This window comes from Xiphophorus maculatus, chromosome 24 (genome assembly GCF_002775205.1).
Source record: "Xiphophorus maculatus strain JP 163 A chromosome 24, X_maculatus-5.0-male, whole genome shotgun sequence".
Lineage (NCBI taxonomy): Eukaryota > Metazoa > Chordata > Actinopteri > Cyprinodontiformes > Poeciliidae > Xiphophorus > Xiphophorus maculatus.
Window position 1 is genome coordinate 9,543,436 of NC_036466.1, and position 13,609 is coordinate 9,557,044.

The 13,609-nt window shown below is 41.9% G+C and overlaps 2 protein-coding genes across 4 annotated transcripts in view; one reads left to right on the forward strand and one right to left on the reverse strand.

Moving 5' to 3' along the window:
• Positions 1 to 292: 292 nt before the first annotated feature.
• LOC102229697 (cyclin-T2-like) lies at positions 293 to 6,114 on the forward strand. 3 transcript variants are annotated; one of them, XM_005810191.3, is made up of 9 exons: positions 294 to 541; positions 975 to 1,056; positions 1,143 to 1,271; positions 2,122 to 2,182; positions 2,283 to 2,345; positions 2,528 to 2,573; positions 3,781 to 3,944; positions 4,099 to 4,169; positions 4,249 to 6,114. In XM_005810191.3, the coding sequence occupies exons 1-9, from the start codon at positions 384 to 386 to the stop codon at positions 5,260 to 5,262; spliced, it is 1,788 nt and encodes a 595-aa protein (XP_005810248.1). In that variant the 5' UTR covers positions 294 to 383; the 3' UTR covers positions 5,263 to 6,114. The 3 variants fall into 3 exon arrangements, 2 of the variants coding, with proteins under 2 accessions (XP_023184999.1, XP_005810248.1); XR_002752334.1 differs by lacking the exons at positions 4,099 to 4,169; positions 4,249 to 6,114 and having other exon boundaries at positions 293 to 541; positions 2,528 to 2,896; positions 3,781 to 3,869; XM_023329231.1 differs by lacking the exons at positions 4,099 to 4,169; positions 4,249 to 6,114 and having other exon boundaries at positions 293 to 541; positions 2,528 to 3,874.
• Positions 6,115 to 7,248: 1,134 nt separating this feature from the next.
• Positions 7,249 to 13,609, reverse strand: part of zranb3 (zinc finger RANBP2-type containing 3) — a 96,388-nt gene continuing 90,027 nt past the window's right edge. The window contains exon 23 of the mRNA XM_005810203.2: positions 7,249 to 8,187. The gene's annotated coding sequence lies outside the window, so the exon portion shown is untranslated. The remainder of the gene's footprint in view (positions 8,188 to 13,609) is intronic.

A 13,609-nucleotide genomic window follows, 5' to 3' on the forward strand; every position in this document is an offset into this window, starting at 1 on the left:
TCATAAGTTTTTGTGTTTTGATCAGTACCTGAGTAGCCTTTTCACCAAATACTTTTTTACTTTTACTTGAGTTATTTGACTTTTATTCCATCCATCCATTTTCTGTTCACCCTTGTCCCTACTTTTATTTATTTATCTATTTTTCTAAAAAGTTACTTTATATTTTTCCAGTAGTTCTAATCTTCCATAATATAATAAATTAAAGCAAAATGTATATTTCATGTTTTCTTGTTGTAATTCGCTCCTCCGACCACTGGTGTCACTGTTGCAGAAATGCACCATTTCCCGGCTTCACACTCGGCTTCTCGTTTCGTCATTCCGGTGCTCCGGTCGCCTCGCTCCCTCCCGGTGCTAACACCGTCGGGCTTGGCCGTGGGAGCGTAATGGCGGTGCACCGGGGACCCTCTACGAAATGGCTGTTTACCCGGGAGCAGCTGGAAAACACCCCGTCTCGACGCTGCGGGATAGAGGCGGACAAGGAGCTCTCCTACAGGCAGCAGGCCGCTAATCTGATCCAGGACATCGGCCAAAGACTCAACGTGTATCCTTTGTGAGGGCAGCGGCTAACCGGTTAGATGCGGTTACCTTGAGCTTACAGCGACTCTTACTTGGTTTTTCTCAACGATTTCTACTCTTTCCGTAACAAATATATATTTATAACTAAAAAAATGTGATCAAACCAGGATAGATTGATGTTTGTGAATCACCAGAGTAGCACAGGCCTGTAGTTAGCTTAGCTATTGTTTAGTCTGGTTCGGTTTCTATTGTTAGCATCGACACGTTTTATATGTATCATTAACACCCAACAGTACTTTAGAAATAGACGTATAATCCACCAGGAGCTGGAGGCCTAAGCACCAGTTTTCTCCCTGATTTAACAAATGTTACGTCAGTCGTTTTCTTGGGTCGAAATTTCTGGCTAAACACTGGTTTCCTCTACGTCATCCGCCTTTCTTCCTTAACTCCTCATACAGGTCTCAACTAATAATCAACACCGCTATAGTTTATATGCATAGGTTTTATATGATCCACTCGTTCACCAAATTCAACAGAAATGTAAGTACAACAGCAGTTCTCCTGCTATTAACGCAGACTTGTTCGTTAATAGGATTAATTAACGCTGTTTCCATCGTCATTAACAGATCATTTCCCAGACCACGTTATTCCTGGCAGCCAAAGTGGAGGAGCAGCCCAGGAAGCTGGAGCACGTCATTAAAATAGCCCAAGCCTTCATTAACCCGCAGGACCCCGTCCCTGACACTAAAAGCAGTGTAAGTAATCTAATATTGAAGAATTGATTTTGGTTTTGGCTGGATCTTTATGGTGTTACTCTAAGGCAATCCTTTGTTTTAAAATCATTTTAACCAAGAGAAAGTAACGGGCTGCCACCGTGTCTCATCGTGGCTGATGTCATTTTTGCTTTGTGGTGAAAAATCCAAGCCTTTGTAAGAAAAAGTGTTTGCTTTTCATCCCTACGCCAGTCTAGATATATTTAGAACAGAGGAATGTTCTAGACCAAAGCCAGTTCCTACCAGTAAACAGCTGGTACTTCACCGTCTCAGCTTTTTTATATTTCAGTGGAATTGTTTGAACTATTCTCCTGATTGGTATTGTTGTACAGTGAGATTCTTTTCATGCTTTGTTTTCTCTCTGTAAACTATGGACATAAATGGGAGAAAAATCCTACTGTGGCTGCTGAACTGAGTTCATCCAGCCTCTGTAATTGATGGAACATTTGCAGTTCTGTATTCACAGATTTTTCTAGGAAATGTAACTCCAAATTCTAATTCGCCAGCTACATATGTATACTTTTGTGTGTAAATCAAAGGAATTTGAAAGAAAATGCATGTTGGGAAGTTGAGACATGCTTGGATTCTGTTGCTATGACCAAAAAAAAATAACGTTGCCAGTTTTTTAGGATGTGTCTCATTTAGCTCTATCCAATTTTCTTTGTCAGACTGAATGGAGAGTGACAAAATGGCAATTTCAAAGTTTTCTCTCAAACACACAACTTTGTGCTTTAACTGGACTGTTGTAAAACATTACCCTGCTCTGATTTTGATAGTAGGTGCAAAATAAGATGCATATTTTGCATTTCTTTATTTATTTTTATTTTTTCAGGCATTCCAACTGCTGGCACAAGAGCTTGTAGCCCTGGAAACGATAGTGCTGCAAACGCTGGGTGAGAAATCCGCCCCAGTTTATTTAAAGTCTGCTTTGAGTCACTGTCATTTGATTCTTTTTTCTTCACATTAACATGCTTCTTTTTATGTTGGTTACAGGTTTTGAAATTACAGTTGATCATCCTCACACAGATGTTGTGAGGTGTTCCCAGCTAGTGCGAGGTATTGCCTTTTTTTCTTGCAAAGATTTACAGTAAATCAAGTTTATTTGAGTTAAAGGGACCTTTTGTTTTATTTATTTTTTGCTATCATGGATTCCCAAACTACATAGACTGCATGTTGTGATGTAAAGCTTATTATGTAAATGAGTTTTAAAGCATCTTTCTTTCTCTCTTCTTTTACAGCAAGCAAGGATTTGGCACAGACTTCCTATTTCATGGCTACCAACAGGTTATTATCCTGTTCCCATTCTTGCACTGTAATGGCACACTATGGCTTCCTGTCCTGCAGGGTCCCCCTTCCTGTGTCCAACGCCCTGCGTGCAGCCTGGACCCTGGGAACCCCCATGCTGGGAAGTACCGACCAGGCTGCTGTGTGCGGTGTATTGTACAGGGGCTCAGTGTTGGCACAGAGGGGTTGAATGCACAGTGTGGAGTGTAGTGTTGCTGTTTACCTCTCAGGGTTGTTTGGTACCGAGTGCACATGTCTAAAAAACACAAACGGTAGCCTGAATATAGATTGCCGCTAAAGATTCTTTAACTTATAGTTTCTTGGTAAGTACAGTTCAGTTCTTTCTTTGAATTTTTAATTTTTTTCTGTATTTAAAAAAAGAAAATCCCATCCTTTTACAGAAACGACAAACTATAATGCAAGCTAAGATTTTTTTTTTTTTTTTTTTTACTTAAAACCCTATTTGTTTTGTACTCATTGTATAAATACATGGACGAAAAGCCGAACAAACTTACGAGAAGGGCATTTTCCTGAAAACGGAACATTTAAATAATGAAAGCATGAGATGAAACATCTTCTTTTTATTACTGCCATCTTGTGGCAGTATTGGTAGCAGCAGGTCACTTTAATTTGCATGCAATATAATAATACATATATAAATACATGAATAAAAGTGAAAAAATCAACCAGGTGATAAATAAGTTAAAAACATCTGTATTAACCTTCAGTTTATACTTTAAATAGCTGAATTTGAGGAGTCTTTCAAGGTTTCTAGTGTTATAAAATATGTGGTAATCACAAAATGTTATCACAGTGCCAATCTTTTTTAATTGGCTTTAAAATAAATATTTTGCTGCAGTGGCTTAAACTCAACCCATTTAGCTTACTTGTTCCCCATTTAATTTCCTGTATCACCGCATTCTGATAGCTAACTTTTAAATGTGTGCATAAACAAATCAGATGACATGAAAGAAAGTATTCCTGGTTCATACTATCTGCAATAAAGACTTGATTATAATTCGGCTACATGCCTCTCAGATTTTTAACACCATGTCATAAATGTTTTTATACATTTTCCAGTTCTAGAAGGTGAGTTAATGATTGAAAATGGATGTTAATAATGTAGTCACTGTTTGTTAAATGAGTTTGGTAATCTTTTCTGGAGCAAGTGATGTATCTCTGGTGTGTGTCATGTCTCTTCTTGCAGTTTGCACCTCACCACCTTCTGCCTGCAGTATAGGCCAACAGTGGTTGCATGTGTCTGCATCCACCTGGCCTGCAAGTGGTCCAACTGGGAGATCCCGGTGTCCACAGACGGGAAACACTGGTGGGAGTACGTGGACCGCACCGTAACGCTACAGCTGCTAGATGGTGAGATTGTAAAACAATGACGATTGCAGAACCCTGAAATACAGAGTCTTAAAAAGTCTGGAATTTGAAAATACATGCATGTAGGAGCCCTGTTGTGTAACAAATTATTGCAGATGTATTATTTATCAGCCAATGCCCTTTTTGTTGCTTCCAGAGCTCACCCATGAGTTCCTTCAGATTCTGGAGAGGACGCCCAGCAAGCTGAAGAGGATACGAAACTGGAGGGTAAGTCCAGAATGATCCACCTACATGACCTGCTGCAGTGACGTGTTGATTCACAGTGCTCTGAACTGTCCCTCTGTAGGCTATTCAAGCAGCAAAGAAACCAAAGACTGAAGGCTCGGCTGTGGAGAGTGCCTTCCAGGGGACGTCCTTAGATGGCCTTCCTGGTGTAACCAACTCCTTCTTCCCCTCCACCTCCACATCAAACTCAGAAATGTCCAGCCTGAGCTCCATAGCCGCCTCTTACCCCATGTACCAGCAGCTCAGCGACCAGTTCTCCCAGCCTGCCCACTCAGACTTCACGCTAGTCAAACACAAACACAAAGCCACAGCCGGGTCCAGCAGCGACCACGAGCAGCTGGGCGCCGCTTCCTTTTCACGGCCGCAGAAAGTCTTGACTCTGGAGAAGTACAGGGTGAAGCAAGCAGGAGAGCTGGCCTTGCAGAACGGCGTTAAGGAGGAGGTCGGCGCCGACGTTTATGCTCCTCCGGCCGTCTCCTCGCACCACCACAAGAGACGCTCCCAGCAGCCGCAGGCCGGCCAGTCGGGTGACGGCAGGCGGGAGAAGGCGAGCTCAAAGAAGCCCCGGCTCGCCTCTTCCTACGCCGAGAACGGCTCCGTCACGGGCGAGGAGTTCAAAATGAGAATCAAGGTTTCTTCGGATCAGGGCGCGAGTCTGTCGGGGAAGGACAAGCACAAAGAGCACGGCGGACACCGCCACTCCAAACACAGCCACTCCCACTCATACTCCATCAGCGGGAACAGCAGGGTGACGGCCGACGGCTCTGCCTTCTCTGTCCGAGCTTCCGGCGGCCATTTTAACGACAGCAGCTCCTCTGGCTCGTCCCGTAAGAGACAGCACGCCGACTCTGGCGGCCACAACAACCACCACCACCACCACTCGTCCTCCAAGAGCAGCAGGTCCTCCAAAGGAGGCGTTGGCTCGGCTCACTACCAGTCAGACGGCGGCCAGAGAGCGATGGAGCTCCACGACGGGACGAACGGCATGCTGCTGTCCAACGGCCAACACACTGACTACAAAAACACTTTTGACATGCTGGACTCTTTACTAAGTGCCCAAGGAATGAACTTGTAACTGTGAGTCCCTAGATTTATCTAGGATGAGGTTTTATAGAGTTTAAAAAGTGAAATTTATCCGTCTTAAGTTATCTGCATCACCCTCAGTCGTGTCTACACACTGATTATTGATGATTCCTATCAATCTATAGAGCTGTGTATTAATTCCTCGCAACGCAAAAGAAAAAAAAACCATGTGTGAGTTGTTTTAGGAATGCAGCTGGAAAATAATTCCTTTAATGTTATTTTAAAATGAGCTGACAGTTATTTTAATGTGCACGTTTTAAAAGTCACAAGAAGAGGAAAAGGAAGAAGAAAAATGGCTGACATTTTGCTGCCTTTGTGACAGTTTACACTTAATTTTTTTGTTGTCCTTCAGTTTTGTTCCACAGAAATCTCAGGTCTTAAACATTTTTTGATAAAAGAGAGAGCCTCCCTCGGGTGCGGTGGGGGAGAATGGATCAAACTTTTGTATCTGATCCAGAGAAAAATGGTCTGCTGACGTTACAGAGTGCAGAACAAATGGGAGGCCCGTTTATTTAAAGGCCTACCAGAACCTGGTGAGCACTCATTTCAGAGCTACAGATGAAGCTAACTGCTGTGGATCTGCATCGAAAACACAGCAGCTAAAATTAAAACAAAAAAAATCTTGTGATTGTTCTAGTCAATCGCTATTCAGTATGATAAATGTTATTAACTATCTGAAAATACAGATCTCTAAAGTTGTGTATATAGGACTGTAGTTCAGAAGTGTTGGTTACTGCATCAGTCCAAACAACTCCATTGTATTAAAATCCAAAGCAGACTGTATTGATGAACAAAACCTTGACTTATGTATTGGGAGCCCAAATAAAAACACCCAAAACTGACAGCCATTGTTTCCCATTTTCTACTATTGACTAAAATGACGAGATGGAAAAAGGTGATTTCAAAAACTCGGCGGTCTGCTGAGCGCCCCGACCACCGGGCTTAGCAGATTTTCTGGGGGAAACCTTGAACCAGAACAATGACGATCAAAGTAGATACTGAAACCCTCGACGTATCTTGCTTTCATATCAAGACATCGTTAAGCTGTTAATGCCGTAAAAAACAAACCTGTCTGAGTCAAAACAAAGTCATTATGCCAAGATAATAAAATAAATGAGATATTATTGCCTAAAAATAAGCTGGAGGTCTTATTTCCACGTAAGAAAAGCAAACTTGTCACAATAAAAACAAGGATAATGACATAAATCTGATTCATGCATCTTCCTGCTACATGAATTTTATTTAAATTAAGCAAAAGACTCTGAAAGTTAACACTAAAATTTAAACTCTTTAGGGTTTTCTGCTAAACTCTCAAACAATTTAGCCTTTACGGCTCACTAGTGGGCGGCACATAAATCCAGTTCCTGATAATTAACCAGCACCATCTGAGCAGACGCAGCGCTTTTCAACCAAGCATTGCCTTCTAATTTTAGAGAGGAAGACAATGGGGTGAAATTCAGCGGGGGGACGTCAGTGAAAACTCCACCATCTGGACATGCTTGCATACTGGTGGGAGGGCGGTGATTTATTTTCAGCTACCTCTCAAAACGCTACGAGAGATGCCTACTGCGCGAAGATCCGCAGAGAGCGAAGGGGGGGAACGAGAGCCGCTTATGAGAGCAACAAATCCCAGAATTAAGAGCCATCTGAAAGGAAAGCATTGCCCAATCTGCTGACTGCATGTGGAAGAATGTGAAAAATGCTTTATATAGATGCAAAAAAAAACCTTACGTCCCTCACACAATATAATCATGATTACTAAAACAGCTGAGGCAGCAGATTTAAACTTAATTAGTTACTAAACAAAAAAAGGAAGGATTTCTTATGGCAACTAAACGCACTTTTGTAAAGTTTTCTAAATTTTTAGAATCACCTGATATGTTTTTATATGCATTCACCCTTAAATAAAACCAAACTGCTCTCAAATGTTGGCTTATTTGTGAATAGAAAGGTGATGTCAGGTACAAAACACACGCTAGACAATTCAGAATTTTATTTCTAAACATGAAATCAAATTATTTTCTTCCCATTTCACATTTATCCCCAACTGTTAAGCAGTCTTTTTCCTGTCACGTCCACTAGATGGCAGTATTACATTTGGCCCTTGATCCAACACAGATCACCAAGACATTCAGCATAATTTTTTATTTATTTTTTTAAAGGATTTTAGTTTTTTGAGAACACAAGACGCAATGTTGAATAACCTTGGAGAGAGGAAACGGCGAACGCTGGTTTCCGTGGCACAAATCCGAGGCGCACGCCTCTCTCTGCTATCCTCACGCAGTCACACACTCTGGACGTCATCCATCCAATTAACAGTCGGATAACTTTAGGACAGCGGCGGCGGGGGGAGCAGAGACGTTCCAAGAAGTGTTGGAGCACCTGGTAATTTGAAGCATGGGGTCGATCCGAGGGCCTTTAGCAGAGCAGCGTGTGGCTCACTTTCACCCGCATGAGTCTTAATGCAAATGACGGGCAGGAAATTGCGCAGGAAAGTGGCATAATTATAAGCCATTGAAAGTCCATTGTCATTTATGTCTGAGAGGTCTCTCTTGAAAAATCAGGAGCTGATGGAAACCTCTCCAAGCACCTGAGATAGAGCCGGAGGGGGAAAATGACTAGTCCTGAGCTGCTATTATACCATGCTATTGCAATTATATTCAGTGATTGGCAGCAGCATAAATTAGCCTCTGTCTTCTTGGTGTGGTTGGCTTTATTTTTGCTCAGGTATCTGTTTTTCACAAGCGTCTGTATTCCCTTCGGCCGCCTGTTCCCGGTGAAAACAAGACATTTATTTTGCAGTTTAACTCTGTAATTATTCCCTTTACTACCCCAGTTTCTGCTCCGAGTGCATCCTCTTGTGGCCTCAACACCAGAGATTCATGTCTGCGGTGGGAACCGCACAGCACCAGCTGTCCTTTAAAAAAGAGAAAAAAAAACTGTTGATGTGAAATGTCTTCCTCCCTGCTCGTCCCCGATCATCAATTATTCACCATCTTCGACATTTGAACTAATTATGGAGCACCAATGGCCTATTTGAGCGGGGTCCTGTCAGATGAAAGTCGGGTCCTTCCCGACAGCGGTGGAGGCGCGAGGAGACGAGGAAGATGGCAGCCGCCATTAAAACGAACGGAGAACTCCGCATCCTCCTTCTCACACACACCCACTCGTAATAATAACAGAAGAAAAAGCATGAATTGCTTCCTCACACACACCCACTCTCACGCGGACCATGCATAAACATGATGCAGGGCAGTGCCTTACACACACACACTGATGTGCGCGCCACCTGTGTGGGCTGTTTGGCCTCCTCATCCAGACCTCTCTGGTTTTAATTAGCCTGCTGCTGAAGTGTTTTCCTTTTTACATTCTCTGAAGGGTGATGATAACGGCTACAGTCGAGATGGAGGCTCTCCGCTGGTTTGTTTCATTAGGGAGAGCATAATGACCCTGCAATCACAACACCAGGAAAATACCTCCCCTAATAATTATTTTTGCTCCTAATGGCTCGGTTTATACCTGACTGTGGCTTTTGTCATCACGGCGGAAAGATTTATTCATCATTTTAGTGGGAATAATCTATACATGGATTTGTTTGTTTTGTTACACACCTGAACATGTAAAAGGGATTTCTTTGATTAACTTCATTTTGGAAATCAAATGAACTTAAAAGTTTCTTAGTTAGCAAACAAGTGACTCATTTTTACAAATTTTTAAAATTGAAGTAACAACAAAAGCTGCACAATCTATGATAATGGTCTGTTCCACAGCAACCACAAGGTTAAAAAACCTAAAAAGTATTAATTTCCTTTTTTTGGCATCATATGGCGCTGTTTTTCTAGCTTCCTCTATGAGATAGCTGTGCTGCAGTTTGTGTGCTTCATTATTTGTGAAAATTGAATTCTCTAAGTAAGAGCTGTTTTGTTTTTTAAATATGAAGTTTCTGTCGTGTAGCGTTAGCGCCCCGTAAAATTTCCGATAATTGCTGCACATCTTCCCCAACTTTTTGTCTGCCCACTTCCTATTACATTACCGTGAAAAAAGATTAAAAGCGCCACAAAATCTAAAAAAAAAAATTAAAAAAAAAAAAATCAATCCCTGTTGCTATACCTGCCAGTCACCACAAGGTGGTGCCACAACCCACATTTTAATAGCCAAATCAAAACAAACCAGCTAATTAAGCTAAATACTGATAGTTGCATCTCAGTAAAGACAAATATCATCAAAAATGTAATTTATATTAGTAATTCAGTTCAGAAAGTGAACTTTAAACACCCTGTAAGCAATTAAAATTAAAAAGTACAGTAATGTTACAATCACGCTGCTGTTGGAATTACATTCAGCGATTAGCAGGAGCATAAATTAGCTGCCATCTTCATAGTGTGATTTTATTTAATTTAGCTCAGGTATCCTTTTTTCACAAGCGTTGGTATTCATGTTAGCCAGCTGTTCCTGGTGAAAAACAGGGCATTTATTTAGCAATTTAACTCTAATTATTCCCTCTGCTACCCCAGTTTCTGATCCAAGTGCATCCTCTTGTGGCCTCAACGCCAGAAGAACGCTGGTGTGACGCTTGCCTAACAGGTACTCAATGAACTAGAAAATGTTATTTTTAATCAAGCTGGCTGGTAACAGAATACTGCATATAGGCATTTAAATAAAATGTTGAGTGGAAGGAAAACAGTGATAAAAGCAGAAGTGAGAGAATTGTAAATTTAACTTCGAAATCAAAGTCCAAGAGTCTGGAGGATGAAAATTTCTGTTCTTAAGTTGCTGACATTTGCATGACTTGCTTGAAAACACAAAAACCTGACTGTATTATTCCCACAAATGTCACTCCCAATCCCCAAGTCACCTCACAATCAATTATTTCCCTTGAAACTGAAGATAAAGAAGCAGAAATCCAGGAAGATTAAAGCCAACGAATAAACAAAAGGAGTCATTAAGCACATTAGGTGAAAGAACATTTGTTGTGGTTTAATCGGAGGAACGGTCAGTTAAAAACCGTCTACGTTCTCGCTGGTTCTTGTCCTAGAACGTCCTGTACCGAAGGGAGCAAAGGGAGCGTTTCAGCTCATCGGCTTTCTGTGGGAAATTCGGCTGGATGTCATCGGTGTAGCAGCGAAACAAAACGTTATGGATTATGAGTGCGAGTGGGAGTGTGAGGAGGAGGATGAGTCGAGAAAGCTGAATTGGAGAGGTGGGAGTTGAAGCTTTCCAAAGCTGGATTTGGGTTGACAGAGCATAGCATTTTTTTCCCTTCCTCCAACAGCGGTACGCTGAAGCAGTGGGGGTGCTTTATTGATATTTTTGGGTTTTAAGATGCAATAAGAGTGATTGAGTTGTGTAACTACAGCTTGAATATAGCACTTACATGACAATGCGGTAACGCTGAGTCAAATCTAACAGCATTGGCGCTGAGATAATGAAAAAAACCCTTGTTTTGCTTATGAAACATCCGTCATTTTCCATCAGCATATCTCGAACGGTGAAGTTGTGTGTGCATGTGTGAGAGGCAGTGATTCACGCTTGTGTGTGTGTGCATCTGTGGGTGTAAAGCAGCTAATCCTCCATGTGTGCCTTGAGAGAAATATCCAGAAGATGCACCTGCTGCAGGATAATTCCTCCACTGTGCTCATGTCCTCTTATTACCTTTGCTTTCTGTTCGCTTCACAATAAAGCAGCCGCAGAAAACGCACGACACAAAAACAAACAACTAATGAAGTAGATCTGCTCGCGCGGAGTTACTATGCAACATCCTAATGCAGCATAATTAGTTGACCCTATCCTGGTATTTTATGCGAATGTTTTTGTTGTGGCTACTGAAAGCACCGCCGTCATCATCACCTACACGAGTTACGCTTGGTGTGAAATCACCCGGACTCAGCTCATCTGAAACAAAAGCCCTGAGATATGGACTTGAGGGGGGAAAAAAATCCAAATTTACACACAAAAGAAAGAAAAACGAAACTGAATACATTTGCAAGTAGAAGTAATTAAAGAGTGTTGGGCGTTTATTGGAATACTAAACAAACAAAAAGTTGAATCTGAAGGTAGGAACTTTTGAAAAAAAAAAGCAAGTAACCATCCAAATAAAAGCGGTAGGACTTGGAAGCGCCTATAAAAAAAAGTAAGCAGAAAGCGATGATTTAGGGTTGCCTGTACAGCTGCACTTTGGATAAGGATAACTCTCCTTAATGAATGAAATCATCATTTAAAAACTGCATTTTGCATTTAAACTATGGGACACATTCGCTGTGGCATTGCTAAGATAAATATCCAGATACTTCCATCTGGCATTACATCAATATTCACCAAGATCTTATATCCTCGGATGTCTACTTTCTCCAAAATAGCTTGGTACATTTGCTCGTTGCCGGTTGCCTTGTCCAGTTGAAGCTTTATACACTTTTCCACCGCAATCGACATAAAAAGGTTTGGACCTCAAGGTTTGATCACAGAGTTATCGATTTGCAGCTCATCGTCTCGCTAACTTCTATGGTCTTGTAGCGGATTGAAAATGGTGGTTGAGATTTTGTTGTTGACGTAAATCAAAGGGACAATCAATGAATAAGGTCTGCTGCCAAGGAAATCGCTTGTTTGCAATACCCGATCAGGTCCGGCTTGTACCACCTCTGAGGTGTTGCCAAAAAATGGTGATGCTAATGGAGACGAATCTGGCCAGGGCTGACTGAGGAAGAGGATGAAAAAAGCTAAAAACAGAAGAAATCTGCAAGGTTTCAGTGCTTCCAGGCTAAAAATAGGACAAGGGACGAGACAAGATGGGTATTTAATCAACCAAGGGTGACGGCCGTACTGGTGCTAAAATAACTCCAACTCCGGAGCTTCATCCTCCAAACTCCTAATCACCTAATCACAATTTATCAGCAGGCAAAATGGATCATCTGCCATCAGCTGCTTGCAGACAGTGAAAACCAGACCTCCTGTTTTTTTCTCCAGAGTTGTATTCTGCTCACTAATACAGCAGATAAGAATCTAGGACAACCATGTGTTCAAAAAGCCAAATTATCGGATTTGTTGGGCTGATATAAACACAGGCAGTGTCTGGACATGGCTTTCACCCTCTCTAGCAAAGATAGACCTCCTGGGTGTGTGAACACATCCAACTGCCAGAAAGGTCTTCGCTTCTCCAGGTGCACGCGGCGGACACCTCGCTTCCATTCATCGCGGCTGGCAGAACCTGCCCGCTATCACATCATTAAATAAGATTTATATCATCACATGGAATAATTCTGTGTGGGCCGATGGCGAATGCCGCTGCGGCCAACTTTCCCCCTTTTTCCGCACCAGCCCACTCACACGGTAACTGGCATTACTGCATATCCAGAGAAAAAGATAAGAAGGGTGGGTGTGAAGATGTCCACGGCTCAGCGGCCAAATGCTACCCACTCAAAGAGCCAAATGTGGGAGTGCTTCTCAGCACAATTTGACTGTGACACAGGTATAAATGGTGTTGAGTGAGGTGGTAGACTGATGAAAGACTGCATGCTTTTCATTCAGCTGTTTTTAGGCAATAGCGTGATGCATATGTTTGCGTAGTCTTAACAGTCAAGAGGACAAGAAGCTTCTTGGTGTGTAAACAGGCCTGACTCAGGTAACAGCGAGGGAAGGACTTACATCACACTAACAGCTTTGGCTCAAAGTGAAAGTTTAAACACTGTGGAATGTAAAATGCCCCCTCTTTCCACCAAGAAAACACCCAAACGCTGAACCACTTTCCAACTTCCACCCAACCAAATCACACCTAACACCTCAGACATGAGCTGCACGCGCTAAATGCCCTTTTAAAACTTACCTCAAACTTTTTTGTTCTCAAGCTATTTATTTTCTTTTTCCTTTTTAGGTTTTGAATCATGACCAAAGGGTGTTAATCATCTAGTGGCACAAATCCCAGATTTGGATCGCGAATAAAGGCGGTTCAATTGTTGCAAAGCCTAAGAGCAAATCTGTCCACCAATAATTCACTGAAAAACACGTAAACTGTTATGAGACACCCTGCGGAGATGATTCAACAGGCTGTAGGAGCATCATTAGCAGCGCCATATTGGAGTATGACCTCAGCCTTCTCACTTTGGTGTGGAGCAAATTTTGTATATTCAGCTACTTCTGTTCAATTGAACTTTTTGGGTAACTGTATAATTGCAACACCTTGATTCCTGCTTTTGTAGATTTGGTATCACTGTACAAGCTTTAACTACCAGAAAGACAGCTTCACGTTTCTTTGACCAGACTACATTTGCATCTCCAAATCGGATGTCCGAACATTGTTCAAGGGGTTTGTGTCGCTCTGATACAACTTTGTAAATAGCCCAAAACAG